The sequence below is a fragment of the Podarcis filfolensis genome (genome assembly GCF_964270895.1).
Source record: "Podarcis filfolensis genome assembly, chromosome: 13".
Taxonomy (NCBI): Eukaryota; Metazoa; Chordata; class Lepidosauria; order Squamata; family Lacertidae; genus Podarcis; species Podarcis filfolensis.
In genome coordinates, this window is record NC_139615.1 from 22,265,492 (window position 1) to 22,291,809 (window position 26,318).

Below are 26,318 nucleotides of genomic sequence, written 5' to 3' on the forward strand. Positions count from 1 at the left end.
AGTAGGATTGACCGCTAAAATATAATTGGATATCAAAATTAAAGAAATTGGGCACCGAGACGGACAAGCACTAAAAAGGAAGTCTGCTTTCCGTTCTGTAGCAAGATCAAAGCGAAAGGCATTCCAGCTGTAACTGCTTGAGAGGAAATTTGTGGGAGCTAAGAAATTCATCACCAAAGCAAAGAACTCCCTCCCCGAAGGGCAGAAGGGGGGGGGAAGAAGATTTTAAAGTGTCTTTCTGCCAATTTTAAAGAATTGAGTCAAATACCGTTGTTCTTATACCTGGGATCGGACGCTCGGAGGAAAGGAACCGGCTAAAGACTGTTGCTATAAGAAGGTTAAAAAGTATCTTTAATTGACTTGGGTTACTCTCAACTTGAAATATTTACTTTGTTGCACTGCAAAGCTACTTACAGGACACTATTGATTTTAGACCCCACAGAAAGAGAAAATAACAATTGGAAGGGATTAGGAAAGTTTTGTTTACTTTTAGGAGAGTGTGGGTTTACTTGGAGAAGTAAAAATTGACTCTGCGCCCTCTGGTGGATCTACAAATTGTTACAGCAACGAGTGAAATCTATGAGAACTTTTGTTTGACGGCTCAAGAGTCTGGGAATGACCTTGACTAAAAGACTTTGTTATGGCAGATGGTAAAGAGAAAGGGGATTTACAGGAAACAACTTTGAGATCTGGCAAACAATATAAAATTGACTCTTTTATGCAGAGAAGGGCTTCAGTATCAGGAGCCTCTGGAATTACAGCTGTTCCAAAGGCAAGAGTGAAAACAATGTCTACAGAAGAATCATTTGCCAAGGTACTGGAGAAGATAAATGACTCTCTGGAGGAACTTAAAAAACAAGGTGCAGAAACTAAAGCACAAGTTGCTGAAACTAAAGTACAAGTTGCTGAAACAAATAAGAAAATTGAAGAAATCTCTGGGAAAATTGACTCAAATACAAAAAGTATAACTGACCTTGGGAATAAAGTGAATTCAAATACAGAAGCAATTGGGCAAATATTGCAAGAATCATCTACAACAAGAAAAATAGCTGAGGAAGCCAAAGAAATTGCAACTGCTGCGGAGGCAAAGTTTCCACCAGTGTTTAAGAAACTAGATGAATATGAACTGGCACTTTCTATGCAGGATATGCAACGCAAGGAGAGAAATCTAAGGATCAGACTTGTGCCGGAAAAGGAAGAAGATAACCTGGTGGACTATTTGACAAAAGAATTTTCTGACTTTTGGAAGCAGGAGCTGGGCAAAGAAGAATTTAAGATAGAAAGTGCTTTCAGATTGGGAGCAAGGCAGAGGAAGAATCGACCCAGAGATTGTCTTATAACTTTAAGATCAAAGGAGGAGCGAGATAAAATATTGAACCTGCATTATCAAACAACCCTTCGAATCGAAGACTTTTATATCGAGATCTTCAAAGACATTCCTAAGAGTATCTTGGACGCAAGAGGACATTACAAGGACCTGGTGATACTGCTGAGAAAGAACCACATACCATTCAGGTGGGAGTTCCCCCAAGGCCTGTCTTTTAAATACAAGGGAAAGAAGAGAAGAATAAAGACCGTGAGTGATAAAGACAAGTTTATGGGAGAACACGAAGAAGACCTACAGAAAGAGACTTATCCAGGACAAGGGCATCCTTCATTAGATACGGAAAAGGAATTACCGACAAACGAGGAACAAAAATTGGGAGCTGTAGGAGGAAAGAGCAAGTAACCCCATCATGGCTCTGCAACTTCTAACTTGGAATTGTAACGGTTTGAACATCCCTAGAAGGAGAAAAAATATATTTCATGCTTTGAAGAAAGATCAATTAGACTTAATTTGTTTACAAGAGACCCATGTGACAAGAGCTCATAGAAAGTTACTAGTAAATAAGAAATTGGGACAAGAATTTATATCTTCAGACAGAGTAAAAAAGAGAGGAGTGGTGATTTATGCAAAGGAGAAGCTCCAACCGAAACAAATCTTTAAAGACGACCAAGGAAGATATTTGGCAATTGAAATTCAATTTCAAGGAGAGAAGTATTTGATAGTGGGAATTTATGCACCAAATGAAGGGAAAGCTGAATTTTTTAAGAAGTTGCATGAGATTTTGATGGACCACATGGATTGTAAACTAATCATGATGGGAGACATGAATGGAGTAGTTTCAACAAATATGGACAAAGCACAAAGACAGGTAGTAACAAAAGATGGAAGACTACCAAAGACTTTTTTTGAAATGACTGACAATATGGACTTGATTGACATATGGAGAACAAAACACCCACTAGAAAGAGAGGGAACCTTCTTTTCTGAAGCCAAAATGACATGGACAAGGATCGACCAAATTTGGGTAACTAGCAGTATGGCGCAAAACATAAAGAGAGTGGAAATCTGCCCAAAAACTTTCTCCGACCACAATGCAGTGAAGATGGTGATGAGGCAAACAACAACTGGCTCCTTCAGATGGAGAATGAATGACACCTTATTTAGAGATGAGGAGATTTGTAAGAAGGCCCAAAAAACCTTGACAGACTATTTTGAAATTAATCTAAGGACTAAAGTAGAAAAAAGAATAATATGGGACGCAAGCAAAGCCGTGATGAGAGGGTTCTTGATACAACAAAATACATTAAAGAAAAGGAAACAAAACGAGAGGAAGGAAAAAATTCTGGAAAAAATAAAAGAAGGGGAAAGGAAACTAAGATCGAAGCCAAAATCACAAGAGATCTTAAGAGAAATCAAACTTTATCAAACACAATATATGGAACTGACGAATCAAGAACTAGAGTGGAAAATTAAGCAAATGAGACAAAAGACTTTTGAATCGGCTGACAAATGTGGCAAGCTATTGGCTTGGCAAATAAAGAAGAGACAAAAACTCAACACGGTAACAAATTTAGAAGTGGAAGGAAGGAACATAAGCAACCCAGCGGAAATTAGGAATTGTTTTCAGAACTACTTTAGACAACTCTACACACAAGGGCCGCAAAAACAAACAGATATACAACAATTCCTCGAGAAAAATGGGCTGAAAGAGATTTCACAGGAAAGTAAGACAATTTTGAATCAGGAAATATCAGCACAGGAAATAGAAGATGCCATTCAAAACATGACGTTGGGCAAATCACCTGGACCGGATGGACTGACTTCCAAATATTATAAAGTCTTAAAGGCAGGGCTTATACAACCTTTGAAGGAAGTCTGCAATGAGATCATGGAGGGGAGGAAGGCACCCGATACGTGGAGAGAGGCCTATATTACACTTATACCAAAGACAGAGACTGAAAAGACTCAACTTAAGAACTACCGACCCATCTCGTTACTAAATGTGGATTACAAAATCTTTGCTGATGTTTTAGCAAGGAGACTGAAAAGAATTTTGATGGAGGAGATTCATGGGGACCAAGCGGGCTTTCTCCCGAAAAGGCACTTGTCGGATAATGTAAGGAATATAATTGACATTTTGGAGAAGTTGGAAGTGAACATAAACACTAAGGCAGTTTTGATATTTGTGGACGCCGAGAAAGCCTTTGACAACATTTCTTGGAGTTTTATGTTGAAGAACCTTCGGGGGATGGGGGTAAGCCAAGGGTTTGAGAATGGTATAGGTGCAATATACTCTGAACAGAAAGCTAAACTAATTGTAAATAATGTGGTCACAGAAGAATTCAAGATTGAAAAAGGGACACGCCAGGGGTGCCCTATCTCCCCATTACTTTTTATATCGGTCCTGGAGGTTTTGCTTAATATGATCAGGAGGGACCAGTTGGTTAAGGGGATCCAGGTCGGAGCTAAACAATACAAACTGAGAGCATTTGCAGATGACCTAGTACTTACATTGCAAGAGCCAGAAGCTAGTACGAAAAGAGTTTTGGAAATAATCCAAGAGTTTGGTCAATTGGCAGGATTCAAATTGAATAAGTCAAAAACAAAGGTATTGGAGAAAAATCTAACACAGGTGGAAAAAGAAAGGTTTCAGAATGAGACAGGGTTGACTGTGGTTAAAAAAGTGAAATATTTGGGTATAAACATGACAGCTAAGAATGTGAATTTATTTAAAGATAATTATGAAAAAACTTGGACAGAAGTGAAAAAAGACTTGGAGATTTGGTCAAATTTAAAGCTTTCCTTGTTAGGTCGAATTGCAGTCATAAAGATGAATGTATTGCCAAGAATGTTGTTTTTGTTTCAAGCACTGCAAATAATGGACAAAATGGATTGTTTCAAGAAGTGGCAGAAAGATATATCTAAATTTGTCTGGCAGGGCAAAAAGCCCAGAATTAAATTTAAGATATTAACGGACTCAAAGGAAAGAGGAGGGTTTGCCCTGCCAGACTTTAAACTTTACTATGAAGCGGCAGCTTTCTGCTGGCTGAAAGAATGGCTGCTTCTTGAAAACACAGACATTTTGGATTTGGAAGGTTTTAATAACATTTTTGGGTGGCATGCATACTTGTGGTATGACAAGGTTAAAGCACATAAAAGTTTTAAAAATCATATTGTCAGAAAAGCACTATTAAATGTTTGGGTCAGATACAAAGATTTGCTGGAAAATAAAACTCCAAGGTGGCTGTCGCCAATGGAGGCTAAGGCAGTTAAAAAGTTAAATATGGAGTCCAAGTGGCCAAGATATTGGGAAATTTTGGAAAAGGAGGGGGACAAAATGAAATTGCAGAGTTTTGAGAAACTAAAAGGGAAGGTGAGAGATTGGCTGCATTACCATCAAATAAATGAAGCGTTCAAATTGGATAGCAAAATTGGCTTCCAGGTGGAAAAATCAAAACTGGAGACAGAATTGCTAGAACCCAGTGCTAAGAATTTGTCAAAAATGTACAACTTGCTGCTGAAATGGAATACAGAAGATGAAACGGTTAAATCAGCTATGATTAAATGGGCTCAGGACATTGGTCATAATATTTTGTTTGCTGACTGGGAAAAGTTGTGGACCACTGGGATGAAATTTACGGCATGTAATGCCTTAAGAGAAAATATTATGAAAATGATCTATAGGTGGTACATAACCCCAGTCAAGCTTGCAAAGATTTACCATTTGCCTGACAATAAATGTTGGAAATGTAAAGAAAAGGAAGGTACATTTTTTCACCTTTGGTGGACGTGCCCAAAGATTAAGGCATTCTGGGAAATGATCTATAATGAACTTAAAAAGGTATTTAAATATACTTTCACCAAGAAACCAGAGGCCTTTCTCTTGGGTATTGTCGGCCAAGGGGTGTTAAAGAAAGATATAACTTTTTTCATGTATGCTACAACAGCAGCTAGAATACTCATCGCGAAGTACTGGAAGACGCAAGATCTACCCACACTGGAAGAATGGCAGATGAAGGTGATAGACTACATGGGTTTGGCAGAAATGACGAGCAGAATCCGAAACCAGGGAAGAGAAACAGCGCAAGAAGAGTGGAAAAAATTCAAGGACTATTTAAAGAAATATTATAAAGTTAATGAAAGTTAGAATGATGTTGGATTAGAAAGTAAATGGTTACTATTAGTAATGGTTAAGACAAGGAGAATAAGGAAGATTAGTCTAAACTTTAACTAAAATAAGGGAAGATTTGCTGAACAATTGATAAGAATTTGGAATACAGAAATGGGAGGTATGAGGAAGTCGGGGAAGGAAGGTATAAGAAATTAGGATACGAAATGGTACATGTTTTTTGTTTCGTTTTGTTTTTGTATGTCTATGTATGTCGTGTTTATATGGAAAAACTTTTGAATAAAAATATTTAAAAAAAAAAAAAAAGAGACTGTGCAGTGTTTGGACTGACAAGCCCTGCACCTTCTAGGTCCATGGTACAGACTCCAGGACTCCAGAGCCAGGAGGCCCAGAGTCAGCAACCAACTGCACAGCTTCCCCAGCTCAAGGGTCAGGTCAATAGTGGTACGTGCTGTAATTAAATCAGAGGGAGAGTGCAAGTGGGGGGCTTGCTGAGGCAGATAGACCAGGCAAGAGAGCTCTCCCAAGTCCTTTCCATTCCTTCCCTTATCCTGGGCTTGAAAAGAGCAAGGCAAGCACATGTAACTGGTACTGGCCTCACCCCTCCCATGCAGGGAAGTCTATTTCACACTTCACAGAATCCTGTATGCATTTCCTGGCACCTAGCAGGATGCAAGAGGAAGAAGCAACCCCTCCTGTCATGCTGAGGCTAGGGCAAGGAGCCGCCCTCTCCACCATGGCCACTCCATGCCACAGCTGCCACCCTGCCACAATTCCATGGGGAACAGGGATTTTCAGCCCATGGGCCATATTCGCATATGAGCAACCTTCCAGGGGCACAGTAGTGTGCAGGGCCAGAGTAGAGCATGGCTTGAACATTTGATATAAGTCTTATCCAGGGATGACGAAGAAATTCAATTTAGTTTGCATTTAAATATCAACCTACTTAATTCACATTTACAGAAACATTGTGTGGCCAAAACACAAGCATTCTTTAAAATGTGCATGTTTCTGAATTTTTCAATGCAGTTCTGCAGCCAGATAATGTGTGCAATAATGCATAGACTAAAGTGTACTAGACTGGACTAAAGTGTACATAGAAATGCATATATTATTGAAAAGTTTTTTTAAAAAAAAATACATTATATTAAGGAACACTGCATTGCAGCAACGTGTATATTAGGTAAAATCGCATAAAGATTTGTACATCATGAGAAATGCATACTAAAAAAAAACCAAAAACCTGGCAGCATATTTAGATATAGTCCCAGGCAAAGGTAACTTGCGGTCACCCGGCAAATTTCCACCAACTAGTTATTATCCTTCTAAGAAGAAAATAATTGTTCTATAATAGGGAAAACTCCTAGCAGTTCCACATGATGCAGCTGCAGAGACCAACAACACACTGGGGAAGATATAATCATAATTACCGTTTTTTATCTTCTCATACAATTGACATCCAGAGTCCATTAGCAAGATGAACAATCAGCTTCTGAGGACAGCTATAAATCACACATGTTACTAAGAACACGATCTCGGCATAGGTAAGATGGTGCCAATTTTCTTTCTATGATCATTTGCTCTATATTTGTTTCCCTTGCATCCATCACCTTTTCCTGTCATGATTTTAAGTCTCTTCCCCCCACAAAAAAAACCACAACTGTATGTGTATCCCAGTTCTCATTCTTATTGCTTTATTCATCTTCAACTTCTCAATTTCTTACTATAAAAAAGTCCCGCATTTATTAGTTATTGATTTACACATTCGTTCCTGCACACTTCCATACCCTAATGTACCTTACATTCTTTTGGACAAGCTGATTGAAAATCCTCAAGGTTACACTTCTTTTCTTACATTTTAAGACAAGATAATAGATACCTGTAGGTGAAAAGAAGCACATGGCTATTTTTTAAGAAAAGGAAAAGGCATACTTCTTAAGATCTCCCTTCAAGAATACAGGGAGGAGATAACAAGAATATGCTGTTGAAAGTCACAGATTGATAAGGAGCTACTTTTAAATATAAGACTGACACCCAAATTCCCTAGAAGACCACTTGGTAACCAAGTGTAGCAGCAGAATCAACTACGATTCTAAGAAGGCTGTACCAAAACTGGTAGCATCCTCATATGTGCTGTAGATGGAAACATACGTTTGGAGGGGACTTTTTGTCAACAAAATCATATTGGTTGTAGCTTTGCTGCTTGCAATGCTATGTCATACAGTATGCAAGACTCATTCTATTAATTGCTCCATATATAACGATCCTCATCCTATCCCTCATGAATTTTACCAGTCAGGAGATTTTGTCATTGGTGGGATTGTTTCTCAAGTCTACTTCCTTTATAACAACCTCTCCTTCTTGGAACAGCCAGCACAGGCCTTGATTGAGGAATCCATGTAAGATTTCCTTCCTTCCTTCCTTCCTTCTCTCTCCCTCCCCTCCCTTCCCACACAAACTTCCATTTCTCTCTCACTCAACAATAGTTTCGTTCTGAATATCTGAGTGCACATCATTAAGATATTATTTCTTCTCCTTCATGCTGTAACACATTGAGACTACCTTACACTGGGACCATATAGGCTTTGTGTCTGGATATTAAAGCACCATGGATTGGGGCCATCAATCAAATCTGACCCCTAAATGAGAAGATGCTTATTATAAATGGTAGATGCATTTAATTTACATTAATATGTCCCTGCCTTTCAGGAATTCAGGTTTTTAGGCATGTTCAATGCTCAATGGGTGGGACAAGGGACGGGCACACATTCAAGTCCCACTCACAATGTCCTTGCATACATCATGCCCTCCCAGTACCTCTGTTGATTAATATGGCATGGTACATGATTGTGAGAGGGGTTCTATTCACATTCAAGCAAATATGAATAAAATCCTCCTTTATTACATTGCATTACATTACTGTTGTAATGTTTCATTGACAAAACATTATTTTTGTAAAGAAAGCGAATCTAACAATGCAAGGAACAGTATAGTAAGGCCTTACATGACCCCAAAACATTCTGATAATTTAAATATTTATCAGAAAACTATATGTTTCATATAGGTTACTGTCAGGAGTCCAGGTTCCCAGCTTGATAGCGCAGTAAGCATAGGTAATTGAAAAGCAGGATTTATTGCAAAAACAAACAGATAGCTCCAGTCAGCTCTAACACAGCCGATGGTATTATCACTCAAGATGACCCTTCTGAAGACGCCTTCCAGTTTCTACAGAATATATTGAACCGTCACCCCTTGCGTCTCTTGTTTTGCTTCCTATCCAGCAGCCCTCCCATTCACCAACTCTTCAGACTTATTGGATTAGCTCTTCCTGTTCTGACAGACTATCTCTGTGCCTGTTTGTGACTGATTGAGCTTCCTGGGAGCTTTGGCTGTGTTCCAGCCCGCTCTCAGTCATTTCCTCGGCAACTGGCATTCCAATGCCTGGAGGAGGCACCCCTGTCTTTTTTATTCTTTGCTCAACCTGCATCAATTCTAACCTGTCTGTTCTGCAGCAGGCTGTAAAGTTCCACTAGGAGCTGGCTCATTCCTGACACATACTTTCTGCTAGCTTTATTCTATTATCTCCTTGGTTTTTGCAACTTCTGTAGTATTGAGTTACATCTCAATATCAGAAGTTTGCTGTTGAATGATGATGAAGTGTACAAATGTATTTCTGTGGCTGATTGGCTATTGTTTTATTAAACAGGTTGTACCTCTTTTTACAGTTCGCTGCCTAAGAACTACCAGCACATTCTGGCTTTAGCATTTGCTGTCAAAGAGATCAATGAGAATCCCAGCATCTTATCAAACGTCTCTCTGGGGTTCTATATCCTCAATAGCTACTTCAGTGCAAGAATGACCTATAAAGCCACCCTAAGCCTGCTTTCCAAACAACAACAGTTTGTCCCCAACTTCTGTTGTGATGACCAGAACACACTGATAGCTTTCATTGGTGGATCTATATCTGAAATCTCTGTCAATATGGCCATTATTTCAGCAATGCACAAGACTCCACAGGTAAGCTCTTGGTCTAGAGATACCACAAAAGTGTTGCACCATCTTGATCAGGGATGCTGGAGAATTCCACTCCAAGCACACATGGAAATGGAAATTCACATGTTCATTCGTATTTAGGAAAGTAAATCAAGCAAGCACATATTATCTGTATTCACAGTTCTTGTTTTCTTTTTTAATTATTTTTATTCATTTTCCAAATTATTACAAATCAAACCAAATTTAATTTAATACAATTTCTTAAAATCCGGTTTCCTGTTCCTGTTCCAAACATATGATCATCATCATTCCCTCACATAGCTGCATAATTTTTTATTTCGAGTCCAGTTGAAATCCTTCACTTGCCGTTAAACCATTTGTCCAGCTGGCCATGTTTTTCACCATACGAACAGCACCTCCTTTACATCTTATTAATAAATAATCCATTTCAAATGTGTAGTCCTTCATATACATTGTTGTTCCAGACTGGTATGCTGGGAGAGTTAATTACTATCTTCCATTGTTCAGTTATTTGCGGTGTTTATCTGGATGGGACAAGGTCACATTCCATTCCTTCCTCTGTTAACAGACTAGCATATGAGCTGCAGCCATAAATAACTCACAGAGTGCATATCCAAACTCCGCCATTAAAATTCCACTCTGGAGTTCTTCCTCTGAACACAGTTAAAAAGCAAGATGTTTTTCCTCAATTTTAGCCTCTTTACCACATCTGTTCAGCAGCAGTTCATTCTCTCCCCCCCACACACACACACATTCCTGCGACAGCACTCCTACTCCAGTCCATAAATAATTTTAAATAAAGTCCATTCAGCCTCAGTTGAGGGGGGGTCATAGTAAAACCTTGTTAAATTACTTGTTGAGCATAAATCAAAAGCCTCCCCCCTCTTTTCTGAAATAACAAACACAATAACATAGCACACAGAAGAGAAGAGAAGAAAAAAGGAGGCCATTTGAAAACCATAAGAAAGCACAAAGCACCTTGTCCTCCCCCTTCTTTTTCCTGTTGCTGTAAGGATTCACAAGCTTCAAAGAAAAAATTCAGATACCTTGAAAGAGTGTCTGCATATGTCAGTCCAGTTCAGATGTAGAATTATCAAAGGGTGCTTCCTGGAATTCTTCAAGCAGAGGGATGAAAAGCTATAAATCACGGGTGATCAAATGCTTGATTGCCTGCATCATACTAGATTTCGCACTTGATTGCCTACAGGACCATTTCCAACTCTGGGATACAAAGACACACTTTTTTATTATGTGCAAAAAATCTTATATGTTTTATTTCAGCTCACTTATGGGTCATTTCTAGCAGTACAACATGGCAAAATGCTATTTCCATTTTTGTACCAGATGGTTCCCAATGAAGCCTACCAATACATGGGAGCTGTGCGGTTACTTCAGCATTTCAGATGGACATGGGTTGGGCTCTTGGCTGTGGCAGATGACAAAGGGGACCAGTTTTTACAGACCATGGTGCCAATGCTCTCCCAGAATGGCATATGTTATGCCTTCATAGTAAGAATACCAAAATGTAATTATGTGGATGAATTGATAGAACTGCTCATACAACAGCGGAAAAACTATGAGATTCTCATGGAGAGAAAGGTCAGTGTGTTCTTTGTATATGGAGAACCTCCATCCTTTCAGGTTATGAGAATGTTGCTATTTCTAGCACCTTTCTTGTCACTGCCACCTCTGGGCAAAGTGTGGGTTGTTACATCCCACTGGGATTTTGAATCACTGTCCATTCAAAAGATCTGGGATATACAAGCCTTTCATGGTACCATATCCTTCAGCATTCATTCAAATCAGCCATTAGGATTTCAAAAGTTCATTAAGGGAGTAAGACCTTCCTGGGCCAAAGGAGATGGTTTTATCCAGGACTTCTGGGAACAGGCATTCAGCTGCTCATTAAAGTCTAATGAACAGGAGGAAAAGGAGAATAAAATCTGCACTGGAAAGGAGATGATGGAGAATATTCCTGGAATTCTGTTTGAAATGGACATGACTGGTCACAGCTATAATGTCTACAATGCTGTCTATGCTGTGGCACATGCTTTGCATGCCATGTACATGCACAGCTTCAAATACAGAACAATGGAAGAAGGAAGGAAATTAGCCGTTCAGAATATACAACCCTGGCAGGTACTGACAATTAAATACAATGGCTACAGAACAGATTAGCTTATGATCCAGAAATAAAGGCAATTCTATCTCTGCATGAAACAATTCCAGCAGTAGGGGACTGTTTGGGGACGAGGGTGTTCATTTTGATAAGTAATGTTACTAATGACCTTTTCCCCATAATATGCCAAGCATTTGTAGCCTAATAGAGGGGAACGACAGTAAGCAATAGAAAATGAACTCATACATAGAAGACCCAGACAGACTTTAAAGAATGCTAAACATTGGAATATTTGGGAGGCCTAGAATCATTATTTATCCCTTTGTCAATATATTCTTCCAAATTAGGTCCATCACTTTCTAAGTAGGGTCATATTCAATAATAGTGCTAGAGAAATTGTGCACTTTGATGGAAATGGAGAAATGGTGGCCAGTTTTGATGTTACCAATTGGATGATGTTTCCCAATGGCTCAGTGATGAGAGTAAAAGTTGGAAGGCTAGAACCTCAAGCTCCTCCAGGCAAAGAGTTAACAATTCATGATGACCAAATTGTCTGGCACCAAAGCTTTAATCAGGTGAGACTCATCTTTTGAAAACATATTTTTACAGTCGAGCTTTAATTCTTCTAAAATCTCACAGAATCTCTTTATTTCATGAACAAGGCCTCATCTCAAAGAGGGTTCATCATCTTGATTGATATTTCATGAGGGCAGCAACACCTTTCTGATGAACTGAAGCATTGTTCTTATTAATCAAACCCATCAGTTAATTAAATGTAAGGAATTAGTTTTTCGTTTACCTCCATATGAAGTCCTCTACAGTGCACAAGTCCCATCATTTCTGACCACTGATTGGAGTTATAGTTATGTCTAGAGGGCAACATTTTGGCTACCTCTGACTTATAAGCACACTGTAATCTCCCTCAATCATCCAGAACTTGAGACTAACTACCTTTTGTAGGTCCATGGCTTGATGCAGAGCTAATTGAATGAGAGAGATAAAGGAACTGCAGTTTTCCACCTTTCACTGATCTTTTTAATTCTGACTGGTGTAAAGACTGACAATTTTGGTGTATGGAGACAATGTGCTTGGAGACCAATATCAGGTCATGTTATTTCTGTTTGCCATACAGCCCATTGTGTAGAATGGATGACTGGTCTTGCTTAAAATCCTTCATGTTTCTGTACAGGTGCTGCCAGTTTCTATATGCAATGACAACTGCTATCCTGGCTATAGCAGGAAGAAGAAGGAGGGAGAGAGATTTTGCTGCTATGATTGTGCTCGGTGTCCAGAAGGAAAGATCTCACACCAGAAGGGTAGGAGGAGTAATCAATAAATTTTATGAAATACACAGGGAACAGAACATAAAAGAACATAACCTAGAGTCACAACCCTCCAAGCAGATCTTAATGCACTCATCAATTCAAATAGGAGCTTGTGTGTGTGTGTGTGTCCCTAAGAAATCTCAGACTTTAAAAATTATCAATCAGTTTTTGAAATGGGTCTGCAAATGTACTAGAAGCTTCAAGAGAAGAGAAATATGTTCCTAATATTTACTTCTGAATAAGATATGAGCTGCCACATTTTGGAACAAGTGAAATTTCGAAATCTTCAAAGGAAACCCCTGGTGGACTGCACTGCAGTAATGCATCCTCAATGTATTGAACACATGTATTGCCATAGCCAGATAAACCTTCTTTAGGAATGGGCACAGTTGGTGTACCAGCCCAAACTGGACAAACATACTCACCCAAGGCTACAATGTCCACCTGGATGTGAAAGAGCAAAACTATTACAAAATTATAAGTAAGATTTAGCAAAGCTAAGCATGAGGTGGGACGCGGGTGGCGCTGTGGGTAAAAGCCTCAGCGCCTAGGACTTGCCGATCGAAAGGTCGGCGGTTCGAATCCCCGCGGCGGGGTGCGCTCCCGTCGCTCGGTCCCAGCACCTGCCAACCTAGCAGTTCGAAAGCACCCCCGGATGCAATTAGATAAATAGGGACCGCTTACTGGCGGGAAGGTAAATGGCGTTTCCGTGTGCTGCTCTGGTGCCGTTTCGCCAGAGCAGCTTCGTCACGCTGGCCACGTGACCCGGAAGTGTCTGCGGACAGCGCTGGCTCCCGGCCTATAGAGTGAGATGAGCGCACAACCCTAGAGTCTGTCAAGACTGGCCCGTACGGGCAGGGGTACCTTTACCTTTACCTTTACCTTAAGCATGAGGTGATTGGTGCAATTTGCATAGACACTGGGAACAACCAACTTGCATGGGTTTTCCTTTTTCATGTATAATATTCAGAAGTGTGTGTGTGGCTTGATGCCATCATTGAGATAGAAAGGGAATAGCAAATTTCTGTTTATTACACCAAACTAATTTTGATTTGTTTATTCACACATAGCATCCCTCATAGAAGACTTTCACCTAAAAGCCTTCACTTCTGTGGCTTCCCCAATAATGGGAAGTAGGTAGATGGTGATTTAGCAGTAAATCACTATATTATTTTTAAGTACATTAGTGGGAATTTTTGACTTGGTTATTTAAAAATGACAATAGAAAGGCTTTTATTCTGAACTAGACTGTTAGGATTTCTAGAATCTCTTTATTAAGAAGCAGATTTGCATTTGAATATAAAGCTGACCTTTCTCCCCCTCTTTCTCTCTCCCACCTGCAAAAAGCAGACCACTTTGCAAAATTTTCTCCAAACATTCTGCACCATATGTTTTGGTGGCCTCAATTTTCCCCACTCAGTGCTCTGGAATGATTCAAGTGGTACAGACAAAATAATGCACAGGTTGCCAATGCATTTGATGGCCACTTACAGCAGCAGCCAAAAAAAACCCACATCTTTTTGGGCTGGTTATACAGGAAGGTGCTCTAATTATTGCTAATGGGGATTTGAAGCCCAACACTGAGGGACAGGCATACAATTTCTACTTCTGCTAGACAAATTTGGTGCAGTCCTCTTCTCACTTCCCCATTACTCTGCTTGGTCATCCCAAGTATATGCAGTGCATCCCATCAACTCACCAGTAAGGTGAGACAGCAAATTTTCTTCATCTGTGAGACATGATCTTATTGCACATGTGTTCCACTGAGATAAATGTCACTTAATTAAATGTCACATGATTAAATGTTCATATCCATTGTAAATGAATCAGTGTATTCCATTCTTTGCATTCATTCCACAAGCAGAATCAAGTCAGTGTGCTTCCAAAACTTCATGGATGGTCCACCATCCCGGAACTGACCAGACCCAAACTATTACAATTTCAGAAGGCTAGCTGTGCAATGTGCCTTCATACCATGCTCTGGGATTAAAGGGCTCTCCAAACTCAAATACAATAGTAATAATAATAATTAGGCACGTGAAAAGTGCTTTTTGGATGTTTAAAGTGCTCCACATAAACTATCCCAATAACATCAATAACAATCTTGTAAATTATACATGAGAATTAAGACTAACAAAGAACAGCATTTCCAAGAGTCACCTTCTATGTTCATGACTTGAGAAGAGGTCTGCATCATACAAAAATTGTGTCACAGAAAACATTTAGTCATTACCAGATCTGCATGATCACCAAGCACTCTCACTTTCTCTTTGAAATTATGGGAATCCTTTCTCCTAGTGTTGGTCAAAGAAATGCAACATTTAAAAATTAGGGAGGTGTTGGTTAACATTTTAAAATACTTAAACAATTCCTCCTTTTTTTCAGACATGGATGCCTGTGTCAGTTGTCCAGAAGACCAATACCCCAACAACAGCCAAATTGAATGCATTCCCAAGATTCTAGTCCACTTTTCTTATAAAGAAACGTTAGGGAGCATTTTAGCTATCACGGCTATTTCTTTCTCCTTGATCACAAGTTTAGTACTTGGAACTTTTATGAAGCACAAAGACACTCCCATAGTCAAAGCCAACAATGAGACCCTTACCTGCATCCTCCTCATCTCCCTCCTCCTTTGCTTCCTCTGCTCCTTACTCTTCATCGGACAACCTGGAAAGATCATCTGCCTTTTTCGACAAATTACTTTTGGCATCATCTTTTCTGTGGCTCTTTCATCTGTGTTGGCAAAAACCATCACTGTGGTTCTGGCATTCATGGCAACCAAACCAGGATCTAGAATGAGGAAATGGGTGGGGAAAGGACTCGCAAATTCTATTGTCCTTTCCTGCTCCTTTATTCAAGCAGGCATTTGTGCTCTTTGGTTATTTACATCCCCTCCATTCCCTGATAGAGACATGCACACAGTGCATGGAAAGATAATACTAGAATGTAATGAAGGTTCAGCAATCATGTTCTATTGTGTCTTGGGCTACATAGGCTTCCTGGCCATTGTCAGTTTGGTTGTGGCTTTCCTAGCCCGGAGGTTGCCAGACAGTTTCAATGAGGCCAAATTTATCACTTTCAGCATGTTGGTGTTTTGCAGTGTTTGGATAACCTTTCTTCCAACCTACTTGAGCACTAAAGGAAAATACATGGTGGCTGTGGAAATCTTCTCCATCCTGTCCTCCAGTGCTGGATTGCTTGGTTGCATATTTTTCCCTAAATGCTACATCATTGTACTGAGACCAGAGCTGAATAACAGGGAGATACTAATAAGAAGAAAATAATAATATGATAATGCTTATACAACTGGATAGCTCAGTTGGTTAGAGCATGGTGCTTATGACACCAAGGTTGCAAGTTCATTCCCCATATGGAAAGCTACATATTCCTGCATTGCAGGTGGCTGAACTAGATGATCCTCATGGTCCCTTCCAACTCTACCATGCTATGATTCTATTACCTGGTTTTATCTGTGTTACCTGAAAATAGTGAGGGAAGGGATGTTATGAGAATTTATGCATAAGTGCTTGCCTAGGCAAATGTTGCTGCTCAAATTCTCAAGGGGTCCTTGTATCTTGATCCTTCTCTCACACACACACTTTTGGCTTCAGCTCATCTGCAAGATGTCCTCTTCACCTTTGACTATTAGTAAGGTAAAAACAGTGTTCAGCATAGTGTTACTATTGTCTTTTTTCCACTCAGCATCATGGGATTTGTAGCTCACCATGACATATCAATTGATAAGTTCTTTGCCTACACTTCATATGACCAAACAACATTGAGGCAAGTAACTGTTGCACTTTGCATAAAATACCTGCACACCTTTTTCTTTATTGAAACTCACCCAACCCCTAACTCAAACTGTGAACATGTTCTCCCAAAACATTTCCCACACACAATCCAGTTGCCTATTACAGTTCTCTTTCCGCTCTCTCAGTACATGTTTATGAATGGAGTGCATAGGGAACATCACTGATATTACTGCAGTAAATTAAAGCATCTTTGAAGAACTGCTACCCTATTGAGGAAAAGAGACACATCTGAAGTAAGTCCAAAAGATAGAAGGCTCATGAAAGTACAATAGGCATGCAGATGGAACAATGAGATATTCTTGAAGGGAAGAAAAAGCAAGTGCCAAAACTCCAGTGAAATATATAAGGCTTATGCTGGCAAGAGGGGGCAGTTCAGAGCCCAAAGACTTCAGCACTGACGTCACATCCCAAGAAGGTATTGCCAGCCTTCACACACTCAGCAAGTTTAGGCCCTGCAACAAAAAGGGATACAAGATGGTTATTTCAGTGTGGCACCAGCAAGCAGTTTCCTCACAGACCCCTAAGCTTTCTATCCATAGCAAACACAGTAGAAATGGCAGTAAAACTCACCCTAAGAACAAAATAAATAAATCAACAATTTATGTTGCAAGCTAAATGACAAATTAAAATGCACACTTTGATTTCTTTCCTCCACCGTTCCTTTCTCTCCTTTGCCTTTGTATATCCATCACTATTGTCCTTATTCTTATAGGCTGTTTGCCTCTCTCTCTCTCTCTCTCTCTCTCTCTCTCTCTCTCACACACACACACACACACTCACCTGTGCTCTCATGGAGCCATCCCACGGCTTTTGCCTCTAATAGCTGCCAGATATCACTACGTTCTGCAAAGTGGACATGTAGCCAGAGAACGACAAGAACTGTTGTCCATGCAGTTTGGACCACCTGAAATTATGTGCAAGGGAAGGGGAGGAAAACATCAAGTGATTCTCGCTCATCCTGTCAGGGACACCTCCAATGCCCGCCCCCATGGGGACCCCCACCTTGGATGGATCCAAGAATGATTTCTATCTTCAAGGGCCCATCCAGGTGAAGATGCAGAAGAGCGTATGAGCTTTCCAAAGGAGGTTTGGGCTGGGTATTCATCAGTATGCAGATGACACCCAGCTCTACCTCTCCTTTAAATCAGAACCAGCGAAGGCAGTGAAGGTCCTGTGTGAGTGCCTGGAGGCGGTTGGAGGATGGATGGCGGCTAACAGATTGAGGTTGAATCCTGACAAGACAGAAGTACTGTTTTTGGGGGACAGGGAGCGGGTGGGTGTGGGGGACTCCCTGGTCCTGAATGGGGTAACTGTGCCCCTGAAGGACCAGGTGCGCAGCCTGGGAGTCATTTTGGACTCACGGCTGTCCATGGAAGCGCAGGTTAATTCTGTTTCCAGGGCGGCTGTCTACCAGCTCCACCTGGTACGCAGGCTAAGACCCTACCTGCCCACGGACTGTCTCGCCAGAGTGGTGCATGCTCTAGTTATCTCCTGCTTGGACTACTGCAATGCTCTCTACGTGGGGCTACCTTTGAAGGTGACCCAGAAACTGCAATTAATCCAGAATGCGGCAGCTAGACTGGTGACTGGGAGTGGCCGCCGGGACCACATAACACCGGTCCTGAGAGATCTGCATTGGCTCCCAGTACGTTTCCAAGCACAATTCAAAGTGTTGGTGCTGACCTTTAAAGCCCTAAACAGCCTCGGTCCTGTATACCTGAAAGAGCATCTCCACCCCCATCGTTCAGCCCAGACACTGAGATCCAGCACCGAGGGCCTTCTGGCGGTTCCCTCATTGTGAGAAGTGCGGTTACAGGGAACCAGACAGAGGGCCTTCTCAGTAGTGGCGCCCCCCCTGTGGAACACCCTCCCTTCAAATGTGAAGGAAATAAGCAGCTATCCTATCTTTAAAAGACATCTGAAGGCAGCCCTGTTCAGGGAAGTTTTTAATATTTAATGCTGTACTGTTTTTAACACTTGATTGGGAGCTGCCCAGAGTGGCTGGGGAAACTCAGCCAGATGGGTGGGGTATAAATAATAAATTATTATATTATTATTATTATTCCAAATGTCCTACCTGAGTAGGCATTTTGCCCAGAATCTCTGCTTCACTCAGACCTAGTATGCTGAGCAGGTTGGCATCAAGGGACCAGGAACCATCAGCATTCTGCAGGGAGACTAGCCTCAGGAGAAGTGATTCATTTGCTGTTGGGGAAATAAATAAAAAATTGCACACCTTGCAAGCATTTCCTTTATTCTTCCTCTATTCTCCAAAGGGTTTTGAAAATCCACGAAAACAAAGAAAGGTCACGATCTGTGGAATTCAGGAAATAATGTATGAAAGTGTACAGCATTGTTTACGACACCATTCTGGAACCATTTGATACATGTTGTGGGAGCCTTTGGGAAGCCTTGAATGCTGGGGCCTTAGAAGAAGAGGGATTCAGTACCACATGATTACAAAGAGAATAATTACCTCACTGCCAGCTTCCAAGGTCTGGGCATGCTAGCCAAGCTTTCAGGCTTCTCAGATCTACTTTATGCCTTAAACCAGGGGTGGGAAACTTTTTAAAGCCACACAGATACCTGCCCGACAGGTAATATATGACATCAGGTATGAGGCACATGACCATGGTTCAGACCAAATGGACAGGCCTAGTAGGTCATATTTGGCCCATGGGCCAGAGGTTCCCCACCAAATTATGCCTTGGATTGGAGCGCATTTCTTTCTGTATCTGCACCCATTTGAACCATTCTTTAAGATTGGCCTCCAAGGCTCATTGACCTGGTGTCAAGTAGGGTCAAATTAGCAGGCACTACACATGGCACCTTTTCAGTGGTGGCCCCAGCTTACAGTCTCCCTCTCTGAGCACGTACAGGCAAAACTCTGAATGCTGTTTGTGCCAGCTGGGAAGGAGAAGAGAGATGGGAGAGTCCAGCAAATCCATATGCATGTCTCTAGCTGGCAGCTCTACTGACCCTGATGTCTGTGAGCTTCCTTGGGATGGGGAAGAAGAGAGAAAACCAGCTGTAGCTTATTGCTACCCCCCTTTTGTGCGTGTGTGTGTGTGTGTGTGTGTGTGTGTGTTCTGTTGCTATTGTGGATAAGGGAGAGAAGTGTATTACGGTGAATGCTATACTGCTCAGGGTGAGAGCCTGGATAGTTTGGAGAGTAGGGGTAAAAGATGTTAAGTTACTCAAAAGCCTCGGGGTGAGAGTCTGTTGGCACAGAGTGAGCCCTCCTTGTGAGAGAGACAGAGAAGGGGTGACTGCCAAAGTGGGGAAATGAAGTGAGAACTGTTGCTAAGACTTTTCATTCTTTAATCTGTTTCAGTCTGTTTCTATCTAGGTATTTGGTTAAATTTGAAATATTAATTTTTACTGCTGTTTTGCTTGTTTACCTTGATAAATTGTTGTTTATTGGACCTGCTTATAATTTTTGTATCCTGTTTTTCTCTATTTATTTTCGTTACTTTGCTCCCCACTCTGGAATTGAAAAGTAAAAGTAATAAGTAAGTAAATAAGTAAATAAGTAAATATGAGCCCTGCAGTGTCAGCTTTAAAAGCAGACCTTTCTGTTCCAAGCTGCATTTAATCTATATTTTAGTGCTCTGTATTTAACTTCTATTTTCAATTTCTCATTATTGGCTACCTTGATGTTTTAGTCCAAGTGTATTTTTAATAGATTGCGGCTTTCTAGATTAATATGTTGTGAGAGCCACCTGGATGGGCTTTGAATTAATTATAAATTATACAAATGATAAATGCAAACAGAATAAATTCCACATGAATCATAAAGAACTGAGTCATCCCCACCTGCAAAGTTCCCCTCCTTCACTTTCATAGTCCTTTCGTTCTTTCCATATATTGGAGAGATAAGGTGTGTGACAGAATCTGGATTTAAGAGTGGGATTTTATTATGCATGGACACTTAAACCTTCTGCTTTTTTCCAAAAACTTATTATTAATCAACAATACATGCTGCTAAATAGAGGTAAGTTATTGTCTCAACTCTCAAGCATGCTTATTTTGCATGCCCAACCATTTGTACACCACATAGTGATTCTGAAGATCTCTGTGACTTAATCTCTGGAAGCAGCAAGTGGTCAGAGGGTGGGAAATCTCCTGTCACAGATCCTAGTCTCTTAGCAATGACTTCTAATTGGTGGTGTTCTGCGCCTGATTTCTCCCTGCAATAGACATTATCCTTCCAAGTTCTTGGCCAAGATACTGATAAGAAGGAAAGGAGGGAGGAGAATCTGTAAATGTTAAGACTAAGAAATTCAACATGATCTGGGGTTTCTTAGCACATAAATCTAGACATGTATACAGTGCAAACTTACATCCTGTTGCAATCCTACACTTACTTGGGAGACTGGCATGGTCAAACACTGCATTTTCAGCATTAAGGAACTCTCCAGTAGTGGAATAACTTCTCCAACCTCTGGTACTGCTGGCAAAAAAGGTGGATGCTGAGAAATAGAGCTTTGAGGAAAATTCTAAAGCTCTCAGCAAAATACTCTCGCATCTGGAAGGTTCACACTTATATTCATAACAGCATTTATCACCTTGGAGTATATCAGCCCACACAGAGCCTAAAAAGAGATAGAGTACAAGTAATACTGAAGATGATGTTTTCCACCATATCCCAGGCACAAGACAAAGAAAATAGAGCAGGGGTCAGCAACCTTTTTCAGCAGGGGGCTGGTGCACTGTCCCTCAGACCTTGTGGGGGGCCGAACTATATTTTTTTTTGGGGGGGATGAACAAATTCTTATGCCCCACAAAAAAACCAGAGATGCATTTTAAATAAAAGCACACATTCTACTCATGTAAAAACACTCTGATTCCCGGACCATCCGCAGGCCGGATTGAGAAGGTGATTGGGCCACATCTGGCCCCTGGGCCTTAGGTTGCCTACCCCTGAAATAAAGGGACAAATAGCCACCTTAAGTGGAGAGGCCTTGGTGAGGAAGCCAGTCTACAACATTCCTTCAGCTTCTTTTACATCCATCCTACCAAACACAAAAAATTCTCTATAGTCATTCTTAGCTCTTCTCCAGCTTTCATACCGTCACCAAAGCCCTTTTTATTTGTTTCAGTATAAATCTCAGGCCCCCTATCTTGAAGTTTATCTACTGTTGTCATACCACACTGCTCTGCTAGTTTCCTCCAAGTCCCAGTACTTGTTGATTTCTCTGGGTCAACTTTTTCACTGTTCCCCTCCCCTATAACGCTTCAGTGCTCCGTACTATTTGGATATGGAATCTCTCTGAATTCAACAGGGGCTTGAAGCGGCTCGCCCCGTTCCATATTCACTACCACGTAAGCAGTCTGAGCACACAGCACCCCAGAGCTCAGGCTGGTCTCCAGCACCAGCTGCTGCTTTGCTGTCGATCTCGTTTCCTCCAGTTCTTTCAAAACAGCCTGAGCTGCCAGTCGGTGAACAGGAAACCTGTAGAGAGACAAAGGGTGGAGAGGAAAGTGCAAGGCAGAATTTGAAGTGGAAGGTGTGATGGGTGGTGGTGGTAATGCCTTCATGGCCCACCCCTTTCTGGTATTCCCGGGGGGGAGGGGACAGCATTATAATAGACGGCTGCCAGTGGCGTAGCGTGGGTTGTCAGCACCCGGGGCAAGGCAGTGGCGTAGTGTGGGGGGTGCAGGGGGGGCGGGCCGCACCGGGCGCAACATCTGGGGTTAGGGCAAATCCATGGGTTAGGGGGCGCAAATCCACGGGTTAGGAGGCGCAAATCCACAGGTTAGGGGGCGCAAATTACTTGCCTTGCCCCGGGTGCTGACAACCCACGCTACACCACTGGGGCAAGGCAAGTAATTTGCGCCCCCTAACCCGTGGATTTGCACCCCCTAACCTGTGGATTTGCGCCCCCTAACCCATGGATTTGCCCTAACCCCAGATGTTGCGCCCGGTGCAGCCGGCCCCCCCTGCACCCCCCACGCTACGCCACTGACGGCTGCCAACTTCAAAAGTCAATTTCATTGAAGATAAAACCATGAATGGCTACTAGCCTTTATGACAGTGTACTACCTCCAGTTTCAGAGGTGATATTTTGGGAATCACAAGTGAGAAGAATGCTGTTGGACTCAGATCCTGCCTGCATGTTTCCTATAGGCATCTGAATTGCCACCGTGCTGGATTAGAAGGGCCTTTGGCATCATCTCACAGGACAATACGTTCCTAATCATTAGACAGGATGAAGCTCCTGCCTGAGTCTGCTCTGTCAACTGCACCTCCTATCATCCCTGGCCATTGGCCATCCTGACTGGTGCTGGTGGCAGAATGAGTCCAACAACAACCAGAGGGCCAAAGGTTCTTCATTCCTCCTCTCTTTATAATTTCTGTTTAATATATCTGGTCTCAAATTTTAGCTTTTGGGAACGAATACATTTTTGAAAGTTAGACAGTACTTTCCAATGCAGCTGCATGTAAAGAGCAAAGTGGGGAGGGGGGAAGCAGGGTGGGGAGTCCAACCTGTCATTCTCCTCTGCCTCAAGTCGAAAGTCCATCTTCTCTGTGAAAGTCTGGCCTTGCATGCTGTACTGGAGCACAACAGAACCCTCTGGGAGGTCAGAGGTCTTCAGGAAAGAAATAAAAGCATCAGGTGAAGTAGTGTTTGACAATGGTCAGTAACCTGGGTGGTGTAAAAGGGCCATTAGCTCACAGGGACAAAGCCTAAAGAGAGACTGGCACTTTGCCTTCTTATTTTGGCAGACTTTAGAGAAATGAGCATAAATGTTCATGTGCAGGGCCAGCCCTGACGTTTGGCAAACTGATGCAGTTACCTTAAAAGACAGATGCATTGGGGCAGCAATTTCTAGTTAATTTTAGGTTTAGTACAGACTACACATGGCCTTCCCCATAATGAAGAGAGAGAGCATCCCCATCTAAAGGTAAAGGTACCCCTGCCCGTATGGGCCAGTCGTGTCCGACTCTGGGGTTGCGTGCTCATCTTGCTTAAGAGGCTGGGAGCCAGCGCTGTCCGAAGACACTTCCGGGTCACGTGGCCAGCGTGACGAAGCTGCAGCTGGCGAGCCAGCACCAGTGCAGCACACGGAAACACCGTTTACCTTCCCACTATAAAGCGGTCCCTATTTATCTACTTGCACTTAAGAGTGCTTTCGAACTGCTAGGTGGGCAGGAGCTGGGACCGAACGATGGGAGCTCACCCCGCCACGGGGATTCGAACCGCCGACCATACGATTGGCAAGTCCTAGGCGCTGAGGTTTTACCCACAGCGCCAACCGCGTCCCTAGCATCCCCATCTACTCTCAACCAATTTTCCTACGTTATCCCTGGATAAGTTTAGTTTCCACAACATTATCATATCATTTTCCTCCACCACCTTTGCCCCTAACTCTGGTGCAGCTCATCACACAACACACATCACATTGATTTTGCCCACCAACTACCGGTATGTATTCCACCATTATATTGGGCCTACTTGCCTGTTGCTGCCCGCAGATCTGAGCGTACATGAGGTAGCGTTCCCCTGCAAAGATGGCCTGAGTGCTTGACCCCAGAAGCACGGCCTCAAGGCCAGGAGGCAAATGCCACTCTAGTTTAATGTGTTTCACTTCCGGCTGCCAAGAACACTTCAGAGATCGCAGTGCCTGTGAAACACAAATGATCTCACAATCAAGGGGGACAAGAGATCAAACATAGCTTGGGGAGAAAACTTATAGCAAGATCTGTTGGGATGGGCAGGGATAGGATCTGGTGGATATCTGGCTGAGCTATGTGTGAGATTCCTGACACAGCTGTACCACACCAGCTTAACTCCCTCATCCTTGGCTCAGCCAAGAAATACACACATATCTCCCTCTCCTGGTTTGGGTGGGACCCAACTGGCTGAGCAGATCTTATGTGTGAGCCCTGAAAAGGGGTTTTTGGGGGTGAGACCATAGAGGGGTGTATCACAGGCCTGCTCAGCTCAGTAATGAGACATGGCAACCAGGTGTAACTTAAGCTGGCAAAAAGGGTGGTGTAACTCAAACACCATTTTAAAAACTTGTTTTCACCCTGCCAGGTAGAAGTCCAAAAACTACTGGAGAGCCACAAGGTCTTAATCCCTGGTCTATTCTGATTGGCAGTAGCTCTCCAGAAGCTAAGACAGAAGTCTTAGCTAGAGAGGGCAGAGATTGAACCTGAGGCATTCTGCATGCCCTCAACCACTGAGCTCTGGCTCTTCACCCAAGTGTTGGATGGGGTCTATCAGATCATGGTGATGAAGACAAAACACCAGTACACTCACCTTGGCCTGCATTTGCTCCTTGCTCCTGATGAATTCAGCTCTGCCACCACTTGCTTCAGCAATGCCACCTATGAAGTATGAGGAAGTCCCTTCACCAATCCCAAAGGAGAAGCATCTGTATGACAGTGGGGGAAAGGTCAATGCTCTACTCTATCCCATTGTGCATGTTTCAAGAAGTATCCACCATCAAGGCTTGCTAAACATAGTATCGTGACACTCCTCATGGGTAAAATTGAGTGTTTCTCAAGTAAGCACCACTGGGACCTGAAAAGGCTGGCAGGATCCATCCCATACTTTCCTGCTTCCTCAAGTTTCCAGCCATGCTCAACCAGACTCTTCCTCCAACCCCATTACATATGGCTAGTTCACTTAAAATTAAATGTCAGTCACCCTACCACAATCTCATACCCTGTTCTCACCTGTGGGACTTACTGTGACTCTGAACTTCAGCAATGACCTCATCTACGTTAGATACCTCTCCATCTGTGAATACAAAGACCTGGAGAAAGATAGGGGTGTATAAAGTTAACTTGGAAGTCCGTGCATGCGCGCGCACACACACACACACACACACACACACACACACACACTTCTTCTATCCCTTGGGAAGGAACAAAGTTGTATTTATGTTTTGAATTCCTGGTTCAGACTTGCTTGCAGTTCACAGCAACTAGGATCAATTTTCTAGCCCACTGGATACATTCCAAATCCCTCTTGAGAGCATAACCTGGCTGTCTAAAATACAGTAGTATATTATTTAATTTATTTCATAACTGTATATACCACCTGCTTGTAATTTTTTAAAAAAATAATCAAACAAAGGAAATCATTTGTTTTAAGTGAATAGCCAGGGTGTTGTCATTTGAGCAGATATAATTTGGGGGGGGGATTACATCTCCTACCTGTCAAACAGGGATGAAACTAGCTGAGACTACTTTTTTGCCCTTGTTGTATTGGTTGAGATTATACCATGAAGAGAGGAGATAAATAAAAGGCAATGGATATGTAGCCGCATGGAACTACAATTAATTTACCGTATTTCACATACATGAAGGTGTGATGAATTTACCTGACGGGCATATCCTTCCCTACATGGCTGGCTGTAAATGGCCTTCAGTGGTTGCAGAATCTCTGTGCCACCCAAATTAGCCTGCAGGTCCAACACCCCCCGCAGGGACTCCAACATGGTCTGTTGTGTGTACTTTACACTCTTCCTGCAGAGGTCATCAGAGAGTAAAAGTAATGCGAAGGACTGCTCTCCTGTACTGTATTCCCACTTCCACACACCCATTAATCCCAGAGCTGCATACTTTATTTAACAA

General features: G+C 42.0%; 3 protein-coding genes across 3 annotated transcripts in view; 1 reads left to right on the forward strand and 2 right to left on the reverse strand.

Annotated features, from left to right (window-relative positions):
- LOC310747390 (vomeronasal type-2 receptor 26-like) overlaps nt 1-16,198 on the forward strand; it is a gene marked incomplete at both ends in the record, with an annotated part of 28,957 nt that extends 12,759 nt beyond the window's left edge. Inside the window, 7 exons of the mRNA XM_083581753.1 lie at nt 7,752-7,855; nt 9,182-9,473; nt 9,935-9,938; nt 10,678-11,609; nt 11,937-12,164; nt 12,779-12,905; nt 15,300-16,198. Coding sequence (XP_083437879.1) covers nt 7,752-7,855; nt 9,182-9,473; nt 9,935-9,938; nt 10,678-11,609; nt 11,937-12,164; nt 12,779-12,905; nt 15,300-16,198 — 2,586 coding nt within the window. The remainder of the gene's footprint in view (nt 1-7,751; nt 7,856-9,181; nt 9,474-9,934; nt 9,939-10,677; nt 11,610-11,936; nt 12,165-12,778; nt 12,906-15,299) is intronic.
- The window catches only part of LOC310746597 (erythroblast NAD(P)(+)--arginine ADP-ribosyltransferase-like), a 420,131-nt gene that overhangs the window by 366,669 nt on the left and 27,144 nt on the right, over nt 1-26,318 (reverse strand). The window lies entirely within an intron of this gene.
- LOC310746573 (von Willebrand factor A domain-containing protein 5A-like) overlaps nt 12,909-26,318 on the reverse strand; it is a 28,963-nt gene continuing 15,553 nt past the window's right edge. Inside the window, exons 10-20 of the mRNA XM_083580460.1 lie at nt 26,066-26,210; nt 25,416-25,495; nt 24,997-25,111; nt 24,191-24,355; nt 23,217-23,320; nt 21,979-22,181; nt 21,094-21,321; nt 18,804-18,931; nt 17,507-17,630; nt 13,797-17,178; nt 12,909-13,411 (exon numbers count right to left, since the gene is read on the reverse strand). Coding sequence (XP_083436586.1) covers nt 17,099-17,178; nt 17,507-17,630; nt 18,804-18,931; nt 21,094-21,321; nt 21,979-22,181; nt 23,217-23,320; nt 24,191-24,355; nt 24,997-25,111; nt 25,416-25,495; nt 26,066-26,210 — 1,372 coding nt within the window. The 3' untranslated portion in view covers nt 12,909-13,411; nt 13,797-17,098. The remainder of the gene's footprint in view (nt 13,412-13,796; nt 17,179-17,506; nt 17,631-18,803; nt 18,932-21,093; nt 21,322-21,978; nt 22,182-23,216; nt 23,321-24,190; nt 24,356-24,996; nt 25,112-25,415; nt 25,496-26,065; nt 26,211-26,318) is intronic.